The sequence below is a fragment of the Thermobia domestica genome, chromosome 18 (genome assembly GCF_964235325.1).
Source record: "Thermobia domestica chromosome 18, izTheDome1.hap1.1, whole genome shotgun sequence".
Lineage (NCBI taxonomy): Eukaryota > Metazoa > Arthropoda > Insecta > Zygentoma > Lepismatidae > Thermobia > Thermobia domestica.
The window spans coordinates 68471369-68496532 of NC_137471.1; the positions used below are offsets into that span (position 1 = coordinate 68471369).

Below are 25164 nucleotides of genomic sequence, written 5' to 3' on the forward strand. Positions count from 1 at the left end.
AAATAAGTAAATTATCGTTCTGTTGACAGTGTACCCACCACAGCTTTTATATGACATCTTGCAGTGTGTCAGTTTTAGATTTTATCTTTTTGTCATACTTTTGTAACGGTATTGTGTAATTTTTATATAATAACTTGTATTTACGGGCAAAATGTGCTTTTAAAATATGCACAAGCTGTTCGAAAAGAAGAAAGAAAGAAAGAAAGAAAAAGAGAAATGGATGTAATTTCTTTTCTGATTATTATGATTGATATTCTGTTGTGATAGTGATATGACATATTTTGTAAGTCGTCATAGCAACGAGAAACACAGAGAAATATATAGAGAATCCATCTTGTGATATATACATGTACAAAGTGTGTAAATGTTTAATTTATTACGTACTACAATAAAAAAGATAATATCTAAATGAAGTGTTTAGATGGATTTTGATAAAACAGTAACCTAGATTATATAAATATACGGACTGAGGGCTATAACGACATATAAAGTATGCAAAACAAGCATTAAGCTAATTATAAACTGCTGTTTTTCATAGTAATACACATTTAGTGGTCGTTATACTTTATGGTTGTTTTCTACAAGCTACTTGTATATTTACTTGGCAGCAATGTTCAGATTGTCTATTTCTATTAGAGAATATACTTGTTACTCCCTAACAAAACGAAGAGAAAATAGATTTTCCTTCTAAGCATACCCAAGAGAGGTAAGGATCTAAGTTCAACTTTTTAGACTTAGGCCGTGTCCAAAAGATACAAGTGCACATTTGAAGTACGCTTATTTCCGGAAGTGACGTCACCTAGTGTGCGTCAAAAGGTCCAAGTTCACAAGTGTGCGAGTGCATAGTGCGTAGTGTGCGAGGATGTACACTACGTTAGTATACTTGTGTGCTTAATATGGCGATTTCTCGTAGAATGACCTAATAAAATTTTAATAGGCATATTCTTAATATTTTTGTTTAAGTAAATATATTTGTGGACTGATTTTATAATAATTTACTTGATAAACATACAAGTTAGTGATTTTACAAGTCGAATATAAAAATATTACGCAAATAACAAAAGTATTTACGTTATGTTCTTTGAGTATGCAATAGAATTTAAAATAGTATAGGGAAAACAAACAAATAATTTCTTTATTAATGCTATAAAGACATTTGTGCTTAAATATTACATGGTTTATGTAGCTTAATTGAAATAGTTGCACTATCGGTAATGCGGCTATTTGCACGTAAATGACAAATTTTAATGGTGTATGAATATATTAAGTTCTAGCATAGTATACATAGATTATTCATTTCTCTATAGCTACAGCTACAGCCGCAGCCGCAAATGTTAATTCATAGACACATAAGCCTAATTTTATAGTTTTGATTCTAAACGAATTCCTTTCAACGATACCATATTTCCTTGCACTTGAGAGAGACTGTAATATACCAATTACCATACATTGTGTATTTTTGACAGGTACCGAAAAGTGAAATACAGATCAAAAATTCCTTTCTCCACATTTATCAAAGATTTCACAAATTACTCCTGGTAAGTCTTTACTATGGCCATTTCATTTTTTTATTCTTCGATTTAGCGATTTGATCTCTTGGTTCCGGTTTTAACAACTTGCCTCTTCACCCATATACTGTATATAAGGTAGTAGGTAGGGTGGTTCCTTTTTGTACCAAAGTATAATATTTAATTCACATAATATTGACGAGCGAGTGTTAGCGAGTGAAGGCTGGTTGGAACCCCGCAGAGCACTTTCTTTTCCGTCTTCGTTACGAATCGGTTCATTGAACGATTCATTGAAAGAAATGTCCAAAGTAAAGACTCGCCTTCCTCTTAATTCATATAATCCCATTACTGTACCCAGTATTAAAAGATTATGAACAATAATTTCTTCCGTATAGTTGAACAATGAGAGCCATTACATTACATACTGTATTTTTTCATAAAACCGTCTCTTAATTTTCATAAAATTCTTATTATATTGTTAGTAGTTTATTTTACGTTTATATTTGGACGAGAGGATTTGTTTCGTTACTGAATAACCATTTTCGCAGTGGGAAGCATGTAGGAGAGTATATTTCAAGAGAGATGTAGGGCGCCGAAAGCGTAGTAAAATGCACGTAAATGTTGAAGTGTATACAATATACAGAACTCCATTCAAGCAGGCTTATAAGATAGTAATCTCACTTTTTTTTTGTTATTTTTACCATACTACTTTCATTAGGGTTATTCGCCTTGAGTATGCATTATCCTTATAAATTGGTATTTCATAGCGACATAATAGCTTTTTTCTGTAATTTTGGTCCTCATGTTGTTCAACTTTACCATTTCTTTCCTTGTCATCCTTCTATGTGTTAACTTTTGCTGTAGATTAAGAATACGGAGACACTATTTCGATGATTTCCAGGTAAAATCAATAAATTCACAGTGAAAGAATAACATCTAAGGAACTTCAATATTAGCGCAATATGGTAGAAAGAGTTCAATCAGTATGCCTGAACTCAAAGAATACAGTAGAACTACAACAATTATACTGTCATTGTTGTGAAATCTACCGTACAGGAAGCAATTATAATCAGTATCAACCCTCTCCCAAAGTAGTTTTGTGCCACATTATTGTAAATACCGCTCCCCTCGGTGTCCTAACGCTCTTGCACGTTGCCTACTTTCAGTTGCAATAAAATTCCTAAACTAATTCGCAAAAGTGTCTTCAGCGCCCTAATCACCAGTGCTACTCTTCTTTCGGGAGATTATTAAATATTCCCTCCGCAAGCATGCCTAATAAAGTAGAATATCGCCAATAGTTTAGTGTTTTTTATGCTGTTACGAGTTTATTGTGCACATAAGACAACGCACACATATATTATATATGTATTGCATTTATGCTCCGCTCTTGTTAATCTGCGCGTGAAATACCCAAAATGACAAATATTTGCAGGCACGGCAAAGCTGAAGCTGTTGGCATACATGAAAAAAACTCTTAAATCATTTTATGGTTACCCCATATAGTCAATCTGTACGGTTTATTTATCTTTAATATAACTGGAAAGTCATTCATCTAAAGAAAAAAAAAGCATGCTAATTTTTTCTAGTACGCGAAATTCTCCCTTCTTTTGTCATCAATGTTCCATATTCCACCACAACGAGGCGCTGTAAGCAAGTGCTGATCAAAAGCTAATTTTACGAAGTGTACACTATTTAGTGTGCACTCGATTTGTAGACTTCGAGTGTGCATCCTCGAAGTGTGCACTATGCACTTTTGGACACGGCCTTAGTCTCTGGAAGGCAGTCCAGATTTTTGAGAACAAAAGTAAAATGTAAATAGATTCTTCTAAGCGTCTATTAGTTTCTTGTTGCAAACAAGAAGGCCACACTTTGTTGCTGAAATCATAATTATATAAAAATTAATAGGCCATAGTTGGTGAAGTAAGTAGTTTTTTTCTTTTATATATAGTATTTTTTACATTTACTATTCGCCTCCATTTAGGGTAGATTTCTGGATTTTAAATTTAGCGTTCCTTTCAGTAGCAAGATTACATAAAACGTGAACCTACAGCTTAACGTGAGATCCAAACCACATGCCCAGACAACACGTAGTGTACGGCACATGTACACTATTCATATAAGCCGTACATGTGCATTTGCGTGGATGATGCATACATACATAACCCATGTTTAAGCCGTACGTGTGAATTTGCGTGGATGAAGCACACATACATAACACATGTATGTGCATATGTGCATTTACGTGGGTTATGCATACGTACATAACTCGTGATTAAGTCGTGTATGTGCACATGTGTATTTGCATGGATGAAGCACACATTTATATAACACGTGCCTAAACTGTTATGTGCCCATGTGCATTTGCGTGGATGAAGTACCGTAACAAGTGGCAGCACTGTACTGATGCAACTACTGGTAGACAGTTCATAGGTTTACAAAATTATTTTCGTGACCGATTATAGCAGAAAATGTTGCGTTATTTGTTACTAGGCAAACATGTCAAATATACTACCTAAAGCTTTGCTCCTTGCAAATAATAAGCTACAAAAGTAAAATTCTCATTGACAATTATTAGTTACTTTTGATATACTTGGAAGGTGATGTCTTTGGTGTTACACAACATACTTTCCCAGAGCTGTGCTCTGAAGCGTCGCTAATTGTATGGTGACGATTTTTGGAAATACCTTCCTTCTCCTCATCCTGGGCCTCACCTTCTGTCTCTTTCTCACGAACCGTCTGTCAGACTTATCTAGCCAAGGGCAGCCGGATCCACAGATCGAGCCAGGGGAGTTGCCCCACCTGGACAACTATCCAAACGGGTTGTCCTACCTTTGCTCATCTCATTTACATCACACATCATTACTTCGTTGTTTCGGCACACGGCTTTCCATTATGGCTGATCCTCCTGGTGCCACTGGATCCTCGGTGGATGGACGCCATCATGGCCTTCCTCCTGTGTTTGCCGTTCCAACTGCTTCGGCTGCGAAAGTGACCAAGCGGAAGGATTTGAGCAACAGACAGCGAACGGAATCAGGCAGTTCTACTGCCTCTACAGCTTCAAATGTCTCCACGAGATCCAGATCACCACATAGCCAACAACTACTAGCGGATTCTGTTAAACAGCCTCGCCATCAGGCAAAGAAACAACATCGAGATAATCTTCCGAATACTTCTGACATGGAAGCCCAGCCGACAGACAACAATCATTCATCTCATCTACCATCTTCCTCACCAACTCATCCGATACTTTACTCATTTCTGCTGCAAAACTTTGATACTAAGTACTCCAACGAGAAATTCGTGACTATTCAACTTCGCAAGTACTTACCGAGTGCTCCTTTGTCCCAAGTCGTCAAATCACGTAATGGCATTATATTAAAATCATCAGATCCTAATTTCGCCATACTCATTCGAAATAAAGCCTCTTTTGAAATCTTTGGTAAGCAGGCTACGATTACATCCCTCAACTCCACCCAACGTAAACAAGCGCCTCCACCAAAGCGATCTCCACTTCTTTCAGTTGTTATTCGTGGAGTCGACCCCTCTTACACCGATGAGGAGGTTCAAGAAGAGCTTCAGTATGAAGGGCATACTATCCAAAAGGCTGTTCGAATCAGAAGCAATGCTGGTGCCACCTATATGGTGCGTATTCTTACATCCTCCCAGGACACAATTGACAATTTGCTCACCCATGGAGCATATATTTATAAACGGAAACATCGTGTTGAGCCCTCCAGGTCTTCTACACCTTTGCCGCTACGATGTGAAAAATGTCAGCAATATAATTCACATCACACATCAGCCTGTTCAAATCCGACCGTTTGCGGCTTTTGCTCTGGACCTCATCAGACTCGAGTTTGTCCTAATATGGCACAGCCTCCGAAATGTCCAACTTGCACTGATCAACACCCAGCTTATAGCTATAAGTGCAAAAGCAAACCTCCCGCTCAGGAGTCCCGTCCTGAACTCGTTGTTCCTCTGAAAACTGTCGAGTCATCTACTTCCACTGACAACTCAGTTAATGATCCCGTCACGGTTAGCAAACTTCTTGAATTTCTAGCCCTAACTCTACAAAATATTCATCCTTTTCAACGTCAGCATGTCCTTCAACAAATCATAGCTGCTGCGAAATCTACGTTTCATGTCTCATTATACGCCACTTATTCAAATAACTACGTCCACTTCCACACAACTCGACTCGAAACATCTGTATAATCGTATTCATCATAGATATCGTTATTCTGTTTATCAACATTCGCTCTCTTCTTAAGCACAAAGTGGTATTCGAAACACTCTTGCTAGAAGAAAACGTCACAGCTTTCCTCCTTAACGAAACGTTCCTTAAACCCACTTCCTCTTGTTCTATTTCTCGGTACACTTTACTCCGCCACGATAGTCATATACCAGACCTAAGAGCCAATGGTGGAGCTACAATAGGTTTTCGACACACACTTCCTTTTCGATCACACAAATGTCCTATCTCGCATCTTCCAGAATATGTCATCACCACATTATATTTTCGTAATATCGCTCTCACTCTTGCTACCATCTATGTGCGACCCGGCCTCCCTATACCTCATGACTTCTTCTCACACATTTCAAATACTTATAAGCACTTCATTATTCTGGCCGATGTCAATTTTCATAGTCGTTCACACGCCGACCAAACTTCCTTTACTGACTTTATCACAGTCCATACTACTGGCACTATTCTCAATCTTCCTCGCTGTACTCGCCCTATCAGCAATACCACTCCCGATATAGCAATTGTTTCAAATACCATCATTAATCGTTGCACTATAGATGTTCTGGACTTAATCGGCAGTGATCATGCACCCATCAAGCTCATATATCATTCTGGTCTTGCTCCTGCACAATCCTTACCTTCATCACGCCAATCATTCCGTTATGACAAAGCCGACTGGCCTCAATATCGCTCCTATCTTGAAAATACCTCGGTCGATTCCGAACCCCCTACCTCACCCGACGAACTTACACACCAGGTTGCTCTCATAACCACTTCCATTCAACAGGCATCTGCACTTTATATCCTAAAATCTGAATCAATCCCATATCGTCCAAAACTACCACCACAATATCTAGCCTTAGTCCGTCGATCACGTCAGTCTTACCGCGAATTTCTTCGCACCAGAAACCCAGAAGCTCTAAGACTTTATCACCAACTTCAACGCACGGTCCCCAACTATGTTTCTGCTTACAAATTGCGCCAGTGGGTTAAAACTTGTAATCACCTATCCGATACAACTCATCCTACTCGCTACTGGAAACGGTTCAATGCCCTCTGTGGCAAACACTCGAAGACTCCATATCCGATTCTTTTAAACAATACGCCATTGCATTCCGACACCGAAAAAGCCAATGCCTTTGCGGACTATCTCCAAACTATTTTCACACCGTCAGAACTAGATACCATAGGCAACAATCATCCAGTAGATCAAGTTGATCTTAACTGTCCTTCACTTCAACCTCATGTCTCTCGTACACTTCCCAATCATGTTCTTACCGCTCCCATCACAGTATCAGAAATCACCTGTCATCCATCACAAACGCAATACCTCACCAGGCTTCGACTCCATCACTTATCGGCATATTAAAGAAAGCCCTGCTATACTACTCACTCTTCTGGCATTCATTTATACGTTCATATTACGCACAGGTTTTTTCCCTACAGACTGGAAAGTATCCAAGATCCTCATGTTTCCCAAACGAGCTAAACCACCGTCTGATGTTTCTTCTTACCGACCTATTCAGTTAACATCTACTTTCAGCAAAATATTCGAGCGCATTTTTGTGAAACACCTACACCCATATTTCCTAGACCGTCAACTACTACCGACTCATCAAGCTGGTTTCCGTCTCTCTTTCTCTATTAACGATCAGTTACTTCGTCTCACAACCCTCATAACAAATCATTACAACTCTATTCAACCATCTTGTCTTGTCCTTTTCGATCTTGAAAAAGCTTTCGACAAGGTTTGGCATATAGCGTTAATTTATAAACTCATTAAATTTCAAATTCCGATGGCATACATTCGCATCATTTATCATTTTCTCGTCTGCCGCATCCCTTACATTGCCATTAACGAACAGCTATCTCATCCACTTTTCCTCATGTGCGGTGTTCCTCAAGGTTCTGCTCTTTCCCCATTATTGTACATCCTGTTTGTTGCCGACCTTCCACATCTTCCTACCGACGTCCGCCTGTTTCAATATGCAGATGATACAGCCTTTCTTGCTCTTGGCAAAACTATTCAGGATATCAACCTTTCACTCCAAATAGCCATCGATCGTTTCACCCAATGGTGTTCTAAATGGAGACTCAAGATAAACGCCACAAAAACTCAAGCTATTGTATTCATACCACCCCGTAAACGGACTAAAGTTCACCGGGATCCATCTCTTCTGTCACTTCATGTACATAATACGCCCATCATTCCCACACGAACCGTTAAGTACTTAGGTATCATTTTCGACCATCATCTAACTTGGAAGCCTCATCTTACTCATGTTAAAAATAAAGCCTATAACCACCTAAATCTCCTCAAACGACTTACCGGCACAACTTGGGGACTCAAAGCACCCGTTGTTCTCAACACATACAAAGCTTTCCTTCGACCCATTCTCACATATGGTTTTCCGGCATGGATATTCGCTCCTTCCTCATACTACCAGAAACTGGCTATTTTAGAAAGACATGCATTCCGCATTGCCTTCCGCATTTCTCTCCCCAGCCCAACCCGTGATTTATATTCCTTAATATCATTTCCTATACGCAGCTACCATCTTGAAAGTCTCCGCTTAAAATTCATCACTCAACGCTACACTCATCACCATCCTCTTCTGTTTGAAACTATGCACCATCTTGCACTTCACTCATCACCTGCACGCTATCATAATACTCCACTTCATCTTCTCTTTACACTATATTGTTACACAGTACCTCCCGACCATCTCGATCTCCAGATCTTCGAAGACTATCGTTTGCATGTCCATCTTCCCCATCTTTTTCCATCCTATGCACAGTGATTCCATTTCACTAACAGGGTTCACCACGTCTCCATTAGCCTAGAGCTACCCCTAGGCAGAAGATAACCTCATTCGTCTTTCTAACAAACTTATGTTGTGTTGTGGCGCCAAGTGCACTTCACCTGATCACTCATTTTCATCAAGCTTTATATTTCTCTTTCTTTGCTTTTGTCTCTTGTATTAAATTTCTCACACTCGTTATATTCTGTTTTCTACTCTACCTGATTATGAATATGTTTTCTATCCTGTCAATGTGTATGTGATTGTGATTATATATGAATGTGTTTCTCCACCTATTTCTGTATTATTAACCCTGTTGTATTTATGCTCATGTCTATACCTTGTTTATGTTCCAGGATAACCGCCAATATGTTTATGATCGTAAAGATCATAAAGACCTTTCCACCAGAATGATGAAGATGATAACAAAGTTTAATAAATAAATAACAGCCCATAGCCCAACAACCAATCCTTCACTACCATAGTGATCCTCTCAACTCCCTTCCCTAAAAGAGGGTGTAGCCCTCTTAGAGGTAAAAAAAAATTGGTGTTACATTTATAAACTCATTAAATTTCAAATTCCGATGGCATACATTAGCATCATTTATCATTTTCTCGTCTGTCGCATCTCTTACATTGCCATTAACGAACAGCTATCTCATCCAATTTTCCTCATGTGCCGTGTTCCTCAAGGTTCTGCTCTTTCCCCCCCTCTCTCATCCTTTTTGTTGCCGACCTTCCACATCTTCCTACTGACGTTCACCTGTTTCAATATGCATATGATATATCTTTTGGCAAAACTATTCAGAATATCAACCTTTCATTACAAATAGCCGTCGATCGTTTCACCCACTGGTGTTCTAAATGGAAGCTCAAGGTTAACGCCACAAAAACTCAAGCTATTGTATTCATACCACCCCGTAAACGCACTAAAGTCCACAGGAATCCATCTTTTCTGTCACTTCATGTCCATAATACGCCCGCCATTCCCACACGAACCATTACGTACGTAAGTATAATTTTCGACCATCACTTAACTTGGAAGCCTCATCTTAATCATGTTAAAACTAAAGCCTATAACCGCCTAAACCTCCTGAAACGACTAACCGGCACAACCTAGGGACTCAAAGCACCCGTTGTTCTCAACACTACAAGGCTTTCCTCCGACCCATTCTCACTTACGGTTTTCCGGCATGGATATTCGCTCCTTCCTCATACCAGAAACTAGCCATTTTAGAAAGACATGCTTTCCGCATTTCTCTCCCCAGCCCAACCCGTGATTTATATCCCTTAGTATCCTTTCCTATACTCAGCTACCATCTCTAAAGTCTCCGCTTAAAATTCATCACTCAACGCTACACACATCACGATCCTCTACTGTTTGAAACTATGCACCATTTTGCACTTCACTCATCTGCTGCACGCTACCATAATACTCCACTTCATCTTCTCTTTACATTATATTGCTACACAGTCTCTCCAGACCATCTCGATCTACAGATCCTCTCACCTCGAGTGCTAGGGGTCTCGGGTTCAAACCCTGCCCCCGCCAAGTGAACTTTGTGGTGGACAAACACCGTGTGCGTGGGTTTTCTCGGGGTTCTCCCGTTTCCTCCCACTTTCTCCATTCCACCATTTCATTCATTACTCATCACCGTCTCCTTTAGCCTAACCGGCATAACTGTTTGACGTAAAACTCAAAATTTCATTTCATTTTTTACAGATCCTCGAAGACTATGGTTTGCATGTCCATCTTTCCCATATTTTCCCATCCTATGCACAATGATTCCATTTCACTAACAGGGTTCTCCACGTCTCCATTAGCTTAGAGCTACCCCTACACAGAAGATAACCTCATTCGTCTTTCTAACAAACTTGTGTTGTGGCGTCAAGTGCACTTCACCTCATCACTCATTTTCATTATGCCTTATGATTTCTCTTTCTTTGCTCTTTGTCTCTTGCATTAAATTTCTCACACTCGTTATATTGTGTTTTCTACTCTTACTGAATGTGAATGTGTTTTCTATCCTGTAAATGTGTATGTGAATATGAATATGTATGAATGTGTTTCTACCCTTATTTCTGTATTATATACTCCGCTGTGCTTATGCTTATGTGTATACCTTGTTTATGTTCCAGCATAACCGCAAATATGTTTATGATCGCAAAAATCATAAAGACCTTTCCACCGGAATGATGATGATAATAATAAAATTTAATAAATAAATAACAGCCCGTATCCCAACAACCAATCCTTCACTACCATAGTGATCCTCTCAACTCTCTTCCCTAAAAGAGGATGTAACCCTCTTAGAGGTTGCTAGCCCATGGCTAGTCTTTAAAAAAATGGTGTTACAGATGGTGTTACAGCCTAAGGCACCAAATATATAAACTCCTTTTTTCCGTTGGATCTTGAATATGCTTTTACATTACCTCTGCACTACGAGGAAATCACCTGTGTTCTGCATATAAATCATCTGGGTACTACATGTAAATCACCTGTCCTACATGTAAATCACCGTTGCACTACATGTAAATCACCTGTGTGCTACGTGTAAATCACCTCTGTCCTACATGTAAATTACTTGTGCACTACATGTAAATCGAATACGTGCTACGTGTAAATCACCTGAGCGGTAAGTGTAAATCACTTGTGCAGGATGAGTGCATTGCACATGTACTGCGCACGTGAAGGTGTTGAATAGGACATGTGACGCATATCTGCATCACATGTACAGGCGTGTATTTATCCAGTGATGCACATGTTGCATCCGTGCAATTGTACATGTACTATACGGGTAGTGTACGTGCATTGTGCTGTCTGTGATGAACTCTGGGAGGGAAACGAACCCAGCTTCTTCTAGTTTCATGACGTATTCACGGAATGTTAAACAATAATTATAGGAATGATCAATAATAATAATCATAATAATAATAATAATAATAATAATAATAATAATAATAATAATAATAATAATAATAATAAATGGATTAAAAGATTGCAATCTTGGCTAATAATTAGTTTATGGATCAGGCGCCACAAATTCTTGAAAGACCCCTAAATCAAATTTTCTTATTTTCTACGGAATAAGCACATCATACTGAGTTAAGTAATAGTTTATTTTTGGCTACACTGTATGTAGGTTTCCACATATAAGGCGTACAAGAAAATCTTTGATTGAATGAAATATATTGGATCTTCGATCAGGGGCCACAAAATTTTTGAACGGATCCTAAATCGAGTTTTCGTATTTTCTACGGAATAAGCACATCTTAATGAGTTAAGTGATAGTTTGGGGTTTGACTACACTGTGTATAGTTCTCCAGATATAAGGCGTACAAGAAAATTTTTGATTGAGATATGTTGGATCTTTTGATCAAACAAAAAATTGAATGTTTTAACAATATATATAAATCTTGTGTTCTCTGTCTTAAAGTAAACAATATCCAACTCCATATTAAGTTTCATGAATATATTGAAAAACTATTGAGAAAAGTATTATCCAGCCAGGGTTTAAAAAAAACAAAAGGAACCTCGATATAATTTCTATATTTTGTACTCAATTACAGGAAGAAGTTGAACGTGATGTGGGACGTCCGACATGGTCGTCTCAAAGAATATATTTATTCACACTCTTTGCCTTAATGAGTATACCAAGTGATTTTTCGAGATTGTTTGCTTTTTGTCAAAGATACGGAAGAGGTAAGTAGTATTTTCAAATTATTATTTTTTTTTTTTTAAATTCAAGACACAAACACTAACATTTAACATAAGCAGGCAACTATTTATGCCAGTAAGACCTACTTCTAACTTTCAATGTATAGGAAAAATTTACAATTGAAATTAAAATACTTTTGTCTTGAAATATTAAATATAATGTCAAATGAACTAAAATTGAAATATTAAATTATCATTCCTGTTTTTATGAGTAATCGTGCTATGTAGAGCTGAAATAGAAAATGAAAATAAAATAAAATCTTGAAGTTTTATGTCCCTTGTTTATGCCGGCTAGGATAAAAGAGACTGTGAGGATGAGAAGTGAATGATATGGTGGAATGAGGAAATTGGGAGGAAACGTAAGAACCCCGAGGAAACCCACGCACATGGTGTTTTTCCACAACGAAGTTCACTTGGCGCGAACTGGGATCGAACCAAGAACTCCATGAACCAGAGGTGAACGCTCTACCACTGAGCCAAGGGGCCTCTGAAGTGAAAAGAATTTGATTATTTGACTATAATAGTCTGGTATAGGTGCTATTTACTCTGCGTTACTGCAATTTACATATTTCATTTTAGATAAAATAGAAATTAATTAACATCTAATTTCTTATTCACATATTTTACTTGTGATAAATTCGAAATTTTGTAACTTAAGCTATATATAATAAAATCTTACTTAACATTAAAAAATAAATAAACAAAATAAAATTGATAGATTAAAAATTTTGTAACTTCCAATCATAATAATTTCTTACTTTATATATTTTACTTTTAATAAATTAGATATTTTGCAACTTCTAATATATAATAATTTCTTACTTTTACACTTTTCTTTTGATATAGAAGAAATTTTGAAACTTCTAATACATAATAATGTCTTACTTTACATGTTTTAGTTTTGATAAATTAGATTAGTAACTTCCAATACATAGTATTTTTTCGTAAATTAAAAATTTTGTAACTTAAAATATATAATAATTTCTTACTTAACAGAAAAAGATATTTTTGAGAGATTAGAAATTTTGTAATTCTCAATCATGGTAATTTCTGTATATATTCTACTTTTGATAAATTAGATATTTTGTAACTTCTAATAATTTCTTACTTTTCACACTTTAGTTTTGATAAAGAAGAAATTTTGAAAATTCTAATACATAATAATTTCTTACTTTACATCTTTTAGCTTTGATAAATTACACTTGTAACTTCAAATATATATAGTTTTTTTACTTCATATATTTTATTTTTGATAAACTGCAAACTTTCTAAGTTCTAATATGTAATAGTTTCTTATTGTACATATTGTATTTTTGATAAATTTGAAATTTTATAACTTAAAATATACAATATTTTTTTACTTAATAGTACATACTTTAGTTTTGATAAGTTATATATTTTATAAAATTAATTCTTAATAATTTCTTAATTTACTTATTTTACCCGTGATAAAGTGGAAATTTTGTAACTTTTTATATATAATAATTTCTTACTTTACATATTTTACTCTTGATAAATTAGCTACTTTATAATTTTCAATATATAGTAATTTCTTATTTTGTATACAGTATTTTACTTTTGACAAATTAGACGTTTTTAACTTCCAATATGCTATAGGTTGTTATTTTATATTGTAAAGTTCTGTTTTGGAGGTGTAGGTAGAGCATATGTAGAGCAACTTATGATCCTGAATCGTTTTCTTCCATTACTAGATTTTATTCCAAAATTCTACTATAATACAAAATAGATACAAATTCTCTAATGTTTTTGTTAAATTATGGTCAAATCCCCTTCGACCTAATTGTCTCTCGAAAGTATCCCCATTAAGCAAGCTACATAAGGATAGATAGGACATTCAATGCTCCACTGCAAGCAGAGATTGGTTAAAGTCCCGACAAAACTGCATTGCAAGCTAGGGCGGTGTTGTGATAAGGAATCTCCCAATGCTCCACTGCAAGCTAGGAGGAAAAGGAAATCAAGAGGTCCACTGCCAAATAGGAGCTTTGGGTTTAGGTAAGGTACTTCCAAGGCTCCACTACTAGTCAAGAAAGGGGATTTGGCCAGTCGAGAATGATATCTGTTGTCGAAATCCTGTCACTTCTTCAAGGGGACAGGTGCTCCAAGTTAGACGGTGGCACTGTTGTTCCTGTGTCGTCGTATGACTATTGGTATCGCTGTTGTCTCTGTCCTCTGCAGGTGTAGTACTCTGTAGTAAGAAGGACATAATTGATGTTTGTAAATAGAAGCATATGTTGGGTGTTTACAATACATAGTACTTTTGATAAATTAGAACTTTTGTGACTTCTAATACATACTAATTTCTTACTTTACATATTTTACTATGGTTAAGTTAGATTTTTTTTTTTTGTAACTTCAAGCATACACTAATTTCTTACTTCTTTTGTCTGTATTGGTTAGATAAACTCTCTACGTATTCGTTGAAAATGGAAGCAATGAAACGGAAATTAGCGTTAACTAATAATGAGAAATTACTACTCATAATTTCTTTCCTATTCTACGATGAAAACTTTATATTTCGAATTTTCAGTGTCCGTTATCGAAAGCTTCAAAGTGAAATTTGAACAATTTATTTCAATAATTTACTTGAATTTACAACAGATTACTTTAATAATTGAGTGCATACGACTACATAGATCATCCATGGACGGTTCAAAATTATTTAGGCTTAAACTTCCTTGATATTTTCAATTAAGGTAACAGGCCAGCATATAAGAGATTCTGTCAACTAACAGTGAGATCTGATCTTTTCAGAAAAGTCTCACAGTAACCAATTAGATTATTACTTTTTTTTTAAAAAAAAATGTAGCTAACACAGATGCAACTTTAACTGATGTTTATCCATTCTAATTGTTCACGCTTCTGAAGTTTGTCTTTCTAGAATATTATTCATTGTAGGTAAGACGTTTCACCTTATTAATTCTATGGCTACATGTGCTCATGTGAAAGAGTTTCTACAGACAATACAAAAATAGTTATAAGTGTTAAATAAAGGAAATGCAACAAAGTTTTGGAAAATAATATCGAGCCTTTTGGAACATTCAAAGGAAAGAGGTTAACCATAAATCTAATTAGATATTCGCTCACTCAACTTCGTGAGATTTCATGCTATCAGAGCTGTAGCACTTCTCACTCACTTGACGCTCATTTGTCAATCTCAATGAACCTGAGTTACCTCAATGTAACTCTTACATATAAATTTTAATACTTTAAAAAGTCAATATAAATATCAAAATCAATAGACGACAAAATAAAAAGTCAACAAAATCGATATAAACAATATATTTATATTTTAAAGTGTAGAATATTATAACTTTATCAGTAATTTGTGGTAGGGTATTTCATATATTTTATTAAATAATCTGTAATTTACAAATATTCTTTGAAGTTTACCAGTGTATACTAACAAAAATTTCTTATTCGAATTGCTGCTATGTTAAAAAGTTGCCGTTATTCATTTATTAATTAGAAACAAAGCACCCAAAAGTACTAGACTGTTCACCCCATATCAGTGAAGTGTAGCACACCGTCAGGCCTAATTCAAGGGCGCCGATCCTGCCCCCCCCCCAAAGCTCATGTGAGCCCTCCTATTGTATTTATGAATATACAATATTTGGCATAATTTGAGTGCAATTTGTCTTAAAATTCTCATATATATACCGTCTGCATCTGAATGCCCCCCCCCAAAAAAAAAATTACAGAGAAATCGGCGCCCTTGGCCTAAATACATGAGCATATTTGTTGCAAGTGAAACAGTTTTTGTATCTCCTCTGAAATAAATTTGCTTACAATTGTTGTAACTGGTCTTCGCAATCCTAAAAATCAGTGTTGCATATGAGTTGCCGTTGTACATGTAAACTGATCACCGCATGTACTCTCAGAAACAGATCGTACGATCTGCAAGCCAAGGAAATATCTGATATACTACACGCACTTCAGAGATACACGTGCTGTGTGTGGATGAGAGTATTATTTTTGAAAGACTTCCAGGGATATTGCCAGAATGTTACATATTTCCGAAGCCAAATACGAATAGTAATAAAATTCTATCTTCAATATTTCAGCCCGCGCAGGCTGATCTGGTCGCAATCAATCCGTCCATAAACCAGAATCACTAATTATTTTTTTTTTTGTTTTTTTATCCTGTAACACGAGAAAGAAAAAAAACTCAAGTAGTTTGAAAAGCACTAATGCATATTTTTTTTAACACTTAAAGGCTAAAATTATGTTCATTTACTCTTAAGAAATTGAGATAATTTCAATAGAATGATTTGTTCTTGTTACATAACAAATTTGATTCCCACTAAACCCTTCACACTGCATGTAACTTTGTCATATAAGGTTCATTTAATTTTGTCTATTTTTTATGTCATTATGTTTAATTGAAGTAATATTTCATGTATATCTGATACAGAAACTGTCACTAAGCGAACTGCAGATGTTCAATATCTGTACAGATCATTGTTGTCAGAACATGGTGATAGAAAGACCTTTTGTCTTATTTAGTCTTTATGCAGTTCCATCTTTGATCTAAATTTTCACTGTCTAAATTGAGTTATAAATTTTTGATCCTAATAAAGAAAGATTCAAATATATTTCTTTCTGTATTATTGGAGCTCGAATGCAGTGCACTAACTCAACCGATGTTATGTCCTGATTTATGTAAATGCCTTGATAGGCATGACGGTGGTGGTTACTCTCCTTACGCGTTTCTTCTGTGCTCTTTCATCCTCGTCGAGGTAATTCTTTTCGCTATTCCTATACAGACTTCAGTGCATAACAAAGACGTGGAGTAAATTTCAGGCAACGACAATTTATCTTATTCCTGATTTCACTGAAAATTTTGTTCCCAAAGGGTTGCCAAATGTTCTTATTCTATCCGAAACTCCAGTGGAAAGCAGTAACGAAAACCAGTTATTGTCCATTTCTGCCTTATGCCCGTTGTAATATTGGTGTAATATCCTCAATCTCATTTTCTCACTTATTTCCACCATAAATAAATAAATGAATTTTACGTGAGAAAATTACATGCCCAAACACATGTAAATGCTTTTTGAGAATACTCGAGGATTTTCTTTTGTTATGGGACAAAAACAACAAAAATTATTTAATTAGTGCCTTCTGATTTACGAACTGATTGATCGTGACCAAAGCCCCAACGTGAGCTGAAATGTTGAAGATATGACTTCTTAAATGAAATGCAGTAACAGCGGTACAAGGTTAATTCTTTTATTATTATTATTATTATTATTATTATTATTATTATTATTATTATTATTATTATTATTATTATTATTATTATTATTATTATTATTATTACTCGCGCCAAGTGCGTTTGGTGGTGGAGAACCACCTTGTGCGTGGGTTTTCTCGGGGTTCTCCCGTATCCTCTCACTTTCTTCATTCCACCATTTTCATTCATTTCTCATCATCACCATCTCCTTCAGCCTAGACGGCATAACGTGGAGCGTAAAACTTACAGATTATTATTATTATTAATAATAAATATATACCCTAGAGCATCTACTAGTAATTATATTAAACAACCTTGCTTACAGATAGCAGATATTAAACGTGATCTGCTGTGGATAGGTATAAAATCATACATTTGTCAAGTAATAATAGTTTTTAAGACTCGATGGGTAAGTTGTACTGCATAATGAAGTTCTGAAGATTGTAATATCCTTTAAATGTTGAAATATTGAGCAAACGCTAACATTTGACTTTCCAAAATACAAAATCTTTGGAAATAGACTATATACTTTAAAAAACTTTAACAAAAATCACTTACAAACTGGGTCGAAATTTTCCTTAAAAATTGGATCAAATGAAAGCGAAAATATGTTAATTTCTTTCACATAATTTAACTAATTATGTGAAACTTATGAATAATATTATCAAATATTTACAAAATTTGAGCTTCGAAAATTGTTGTAATAACTATGCTCTAACTAACTTTCTAACAGTATTAAAGTCAATAATATTGATCGCAATAGCATATTCAACTCGGAACAATATGCAGTGGTACTTACAGAAGAAATAACTGCAAAGTTGAAAATCATCGAAGTATAATGCAATATTATTCTATCTTGACTTTAACGTCTCTCAATTATGCATCGAAGCTGAGGGAGTCGATGATAGTGAAGTGGATAATGATGGTGGGATGAAGGAACTGGGAAGAAATGGAAGAATCCCGAGGAAATACATGCAGACGGTGTTTGGCTTCCACAAAATACACTTGGTGAGAGCTGAAATAGAACTATGGACCAAACGCACCATACACAATGCTTCGTTAAATATACACACCTTGTTAAGAATATCATTCTATATTAAAGAGTAACTTAATAGGACATTATAGTACAATTAAAAATATACGTGTGTTAATTCAATTTATTTTCTAGATTCGTTTCCTAGCTTCACATTTGAACATTAATTTTTTGTAGTAACTGTTCCCCATAATATAAAGTTAGCTCTCGGAGATTGATGCTTTCAGGCATATATTCCGGTCAGTGATGACACAAAATAGCTCTAGTATTACACTGCAACAACTAGAATGTAGTTTCAAACATGTAAGAGAAAAAGATTTGAAGATTTGTGCCTTTATTCCCAGGTTCATTCATATTGATTTTTATTTTGATGAGCGCTCTCTGTAGTATGCCTTTAATGGCAGCTGAAATAGGAATTGGAGAATTTTCAAACACAGGACCTCTTTGCATGTGGAGAATGGCACCAGCTTCCTATGGTATGTAACAAAAATGTCTAGGGTTAGTAAAATATATAGTTCTTCCTCGATATCAATTTGCTTAACTGATAATTGGGTGTAATAATCTTTAAACTCAATTAGTATAAGATTTCTACGTATAAAAACATAATTATTTCTAACATATTTTGCAAAAATTACGTTTCATACGTATCGTTTTGGAGCGTACAGAGGGTGAGAAATCATAAAGATAGCGTAATTCGAAAACGATTATTGGATTGTTTATTTTCAGCAGCAATGAGTGGCATTCATGCTTTCACATACTTTCCTCGCAGTATAGCTTACTATATTTTTGTAAATTTTCTAATTTAAACCTTTCTCGTATTCAGGGGCGTCATTTCAGACTTCGCTTGAGGGAAGGGGGGGGGACAAGAGCATCACAGACATAAGACTTTCTCGTTTTTACTAGTATATTAGTAGACAATCGAGCAAAGTAAATGTATTCCTCAAGCTCTTTGGGGTCGGGGGGAAATTATCCCTTCCTGCTCTCCTAAACGATGTCCCTGCTTCTATCCCATTTTAATCCTGATTTTCATTTCTTAGCTGTAATTTTATTTTAGTTTATCTATTATATTACTTAATAAATACGGCTGATAATAGAGAGATTGAATTTTAAGTTGGTAAGAGGAACTAATATTATAAAACTTTAACATAATAAAAAATAGAATCTGTTTTTAAAGTACCCAAATTCTATTTTTAAAGTATTGATTTTTTTTTAGAAAGTGGAAAATATTTAAGCTGGCTTCAAAGTATATACTATATACTAGAATGTGTTAACTTCCTTCTGCATAATCAGTAAAATATCGAAAAAATGTAGAAGTACGATATAAGCTAGAAAATGAATCATATGAACAAAAGGAGACTTGCAATTACACAACATTTTCCCATTATACTATAATAATCTATTTAATAAACTTAGAAAGAAACTACGTAATGTAAACTATTATATAAAAGACTAATATTGTTTATATAAAAGACAAAAGCAGAAAATCCGGTTTCAGGTTTATCGAAACATTTAAAAGAAACGCAACACAGTGTAGTAGATTCAAAAATGTTATTTGGAGCTAGAAATGAAGTAGAGAGACTGTTTTTTGAGAATTTAGCTATTTATTCATTAAAAAAAAAATAATAAATTTAGACAAGGGATGAGTCAATGACAAATGGGAAGTAGTAATTACAAAATTTTCACAGTATTGGCATGACAATAAAAATAATAACATGAATTGGCAACCTTCCAACAAGGAACAAGGAAGACGCACAAATTGAGTCCGCCATATTTTAGTTTGCATCATCTTTATCTGTTGATCACTGACGTACTTGACAACGTGTTTTCGTACAACACACCTTTTTGCTTGGTAATTCCGTTCCAGTTTTATTCCTTCATGTTTCTGTTCTTTTTCTTTCTGTTTTTAACCTCCGTGACCAAGACACCAGGGGAGAGTCGAAAGCTTGGAAGTTTAAAGAAGCTTCAGGAACTATACAAATCTGTAAATAGAATGATAGAATAAAATTGTCTCACTCATTAACTCCCAGACCATAGTCCTATAGCTAGAAATATGAAATTTGGCCAGAAAACTCCTTTTGTCACGAGAGCAAGGAATAAGAAATCATTATGTAATGAAGATAAAAAAGTCTTCTCTTTTACCCTAGAACATCTCACATATCCTAGAAGTTAGATAGGTAAATCTCGTCAGAGAAACAACTTCTTTAAAAGAAAAAGAAAAAAAAGAAAAGGGATTTTTAAACATTAAAATTACTTACTCTTTATGTTTAGAAAAAATAAGAATCCATATTTCAACATCTTCGAAACTATCGTCTCTAAAGGAAAGACAGCGACAATTGTTGTATTAAAATCTCTCATTCTTTATTGAGCAACTGCACAATGAGACTATCCGTTTAAGTTTGAGATGCTAAATTTAATATATACAAGTCTTAATTAAAAGTAAGGAAAATTTTTGTCAGTGTTTTCGAAAATTTCTCTATGAAAATGATGAAAGTGCAATTTCTTCTTAAATTTTCCGATTGTTCATTCTGATAGAGCCAATATGAGGATTCGCTTAGATTGGAGTGTAAAATTCATATTTAAATTTTTAATTAAAAAAATACAAGAATACGTGTGTTCGAAAATTCCGTCCCTAAAAGATCAAAGTGCGGTTTATATAGTACTAAAATTTCAAATTCTTTATTTATGAAGTGGTGGAAGAGCAACAAATATCTAGACTACGAATGGCCAAAATTTTCCGGATCGGAAATTTCACTTTCCGAATTTCGGAAAAAATCCGGAATTTAGAAAATTCCGGATTTCGGACTGTTCTAAATTCCAGAATATTTCCAAATGCCGGATTTTTTCCGAAATCCGGAAAATGAAATTTCCGATCCGGAAATGTTTGGCCATCTCTAGTCTAGATATTTCTTCCTCTCTCTGCCACTTCATAAATAAAGAATGCTGCAAAAATAATTATACAAACATAATTAACACTTGTTTCAACATTTATATTCAGAAGATGGGTTGCTTTTCATTTACAAGTGTTCCTGGTTGTACGCGATCTCACTTTCCACATTTTCCCTAGAATGATTTAGGCAAGAAAGAAAGAAAAGGTGCGAGAAAAGTGATAAGTGATTTTGTGGTCATTTGGTACAATTTATCTTATTCTTAAAGTTATAGGGACGATAATTGCGTAATTCGAGTGATAGATATATCTCGAGATAGATTAGTGCTTATGTCCTATTTTAAAATGCAGGTTTATATATATCAGGGGTGTTCAACGTGTAGACCGGAAAGTCGTGAGAGGTAGCCCCGCGGTAACCTGTCGTCTGTTCATATCGATTATTGTTACTGTTTTATTACTCGTCCTAGCGGGCTACTGAACAGGTAAGTAGACAGCCAGTGATTTCTGAAATTATAAGTAACCATCAAGCCTGAAAAAGTTGGTGGCCACCGCTGGTGTATAGCAACTTTAGTAAATACAGTGAAACCTGTCTATGTTGGCCTCCATCGGCTCCATCGAAAAGTGGCCACCTTAGACAGGTGGCCAACTTACAGAAAATAAGTGTGATTTGTGTACTTTTAGAATAGGATTTCTAGTATTACTTGATTGTAAAATTTTAATAAGTAGTGGCACGACAGATACTTATACATAATGTATGTAGAGTAATCATAAAAATATACAGTACTAGAAAATATTACTATAGTATGTTTAATATGTGTGCATACCTTTCTCTTCCTGGAAACTAGTCTGGTACATTAAATTATTCGAATTGAAAACACAATAACACAAACAACCATGAAATAGAAGCGTATGTACGCAGTTTATTGAAATTGATATTATAGCACACTGAGTTATTGAGATTGAAAACAATAAAAGCTGTTATAAATTGAAAAAAATCATATGCAATTTATATGACTTCTTTTCAGTTGTTACTGAATGGTGGTTCATTCTAGACGTATTTGTTTTATTCTTTTTGGCAGATATGCACATTCTAATATTGTAGTTAACTACCTCTTGTTAATGAGCTAGAAGTGTTTCCCTCGGAGCAAAAGATATTTTGAAAAAATCTTGAGGGAATTCATATCTCAAAAACTCCGCTATCTTTTGACAAGCCGACAGGTGCCAATAGTTGACAATTGAGATGGTTAGTTTTAACCTTGAGAATTTTCGGGAATTACTAAAGCTCCCCACTGATGAGAGGAGCTGATATAGCTAATGGTTTACCAAAACAGACAGGGTAAACAAATATGTACAACCATTTCCTGAATTCCTGTACGTGCTTTTTCTTATTCACATCTTTCTTCATCACCCCTTTATCAGGGTAGTCTTCTGGCCATTGACCTCCAAGAGCAAATCGCGAGAATCCTTGTTTCTTTTCCCCAGTCACAAATACAGAACATCTGCCTCTCATATGGGAATTCGAAAGAGTTAAGAAAAATAAAAAAAAAAACTTTATTTTGCGTGGCCAAGATACGCAGGTAAACTTATCATCATCATAGAATAAACATTGCTCCAGTGTGGCCAATTCCAAGATAGACAGGTGGCCAGCTTATAGAGTAGTAAGTAACGAATGTCTTATGGGAAAATGCAGGTTCAAGATGAATTAGGTCTAGATAAGCAGGTGGCCAACTTAGAGAGGTGGCCAAGTTGACAGGTTTTACTGTAGCATGTTACCTATGAAGAAGATCAGAAAGAGTCAAGTAGACAGAACACTTTCCCATATTTCAATTAAATGAGAGATAGACCTTCATAGGAAACGAATCATTAATTGAACATCCTTTTTCAGGTTAAGAATGCAGATAATGAAAGCGAATAAGGTAGAAGAAAAGGAAAATTAGATTGCAAAATGTTCATTGCCTCCTTGGCATAGTACTGTGGAAATGTGCATACTTTAAGGTTACAATTTGACTTCCTTGGTTTAGTTATTAAGAAAAACGAGCAATATGTTAATTATTTTGACCATAATTGGTCTAAAATTAATACGATTTCTTTCCTTTCTTGTTTCTTTTTCTTCTTTTAAAAAAGGAAAATTTCATATTTTTCCATTTACATTTCTCTATTTCTAAGTTCGTCATAAAGAAGCGCTCTATTTATTGAAGTCTCATGTTTATATAATTAGTTTTTAAAAACAGGTGAAGTGAAATTTGTGACATTGTTACAAAAGACAACTAACTTCAGATTTGGTAATTTCTAATTTTTGGTAATCTCCAAACAAGAAACACCTACAAGAGAGCCATAACGCAGAGGATAAAGTTCCATTTCGTCCCTTGATAGGGTAGAGTTTCATTTCGGCCTTTAAATCAGTTTGGACATCTGGAGTAGTATCATCTCGTCTATTCTCCACGGAGGCTACGTGATTCATTTTTAACCATGCCACATTAAGTAATATCTCACTAAGTACAATATTATTGCTTTTGTACCAATTTATAAGATAATCTTTAAACTTTTTAATTACTACATATCTGATATATAATGTATAATTCAGAATAAAACGCGAATTGTTCATAATAATAGCGACTTATTAAATTGTAAATAGCTCTCAATATAAATATTTGATTTACTGTAGGCCCAGACCCGTATTTATACATTGTGCGCCCCTGTGCTCTAAATAATGTACCACCCATTCCGTACAAACTTATGTCTCAAACAAGGAAGCAAGCCGTGATTTTGCAAACATACCATCTCTTGTTGAGCAGCAGTTTAGGTATTACAAGTTACAAAAGTTACAACGTAATTTTAAATGGCCTAATTCTCTCAATGACGATTATGATGTAGTGTTTCTCCCGAAGGTAGGTGTTTGACCGAAGGTAATATAGGGAGCTAGCTTTAATGCGAGGCTGAGGAATTCAGAGTTGATTGGCAGGTTCCCCACCCCGTCGCCAAGAAACGGTCACTCGACGATCCTGGGCGGGGTTGCCAGTGCGTTGTCAAAAAATTTAGCTAATACTCATTTAATTCCAAGAGTTTATGCAATTATGCAATCCCTATCGAAGATCCCTGTGTACGTGGACGCACGCAAATTAGGCTGTGATAACAAATGCTTCAGTTTTGTCCCTCGCTTCTTCGTCGCACTGCAGTATGGCCTTCCTTATTACTTCTCTAGCTTCGCTGTGCATAGTTTGCCCTCTTTTACGCAGTGAAGCCATTGTCAAATGAATAATAGCAACAAAACCGCAACCACAACAGCACACAACAAATAACCAACTCACACTCTCTTCACAATGACATTCATGTGACAAATTTTTAACCCTGGCAACGCTGACACATAGAAGGAGGGTGAGGGAGTATTGCAAGAGTCAGGCAGAAAAATTGTTGAAATCTTTTCCTCTTTACCTCAGCCCCCGCTGGTAAACAAGCTAGCTCCCTATAATACCTGGGCAGGGTGAACCCATGGTAGTCTGCCATTGCCTTCCATAGGATGATAATCACGTATTAAGGACGGGACCTACAGCTTAACTTGGAATCCGAACCACTTGTGTCCTTACCGGGAATTGAACCCATGACACTTTGACTTGAAGGCAACGAGCTTAACCACTCATTCATTGGGGACACATTCTCTCAATACTGGCATGTAATTTATTCGTGTAGGTCTGTCTGGAGAAAATGTATTCTAGTAATTCTCAA

The 25164-nt window shown here is 35.4% G+C and overlaps 1 protein-coding gene across 4 annotated transcripts in view; it reads left to right on the top strand.

Annotated features, from left to right (window-relative positions):
• LOC145674987 (sodium-dependent dopamine transporter-like) overlaps positions 1–25164 on the top strand; it is a 175406-nt gene that overhangs the window by 15601 nt on the left and 134641 nt on the right. For all 4 annotated transcript variants that reach the window (XM_081745323.1, XM_081745325.1, XM_081745326.1 and 1 more), the window contains exons 3-4: positions 12126–12258; positions 18902–19033. In XM_081745323.1, coding sequence (XP_081601449.1) covers positions 12126–12258; positions 18902–19033 — 265 coding nt within the window. The remainder of the gene's footprint in view (positions 1–12125; positions 12259–18901; positions 19034–25164) is intronic.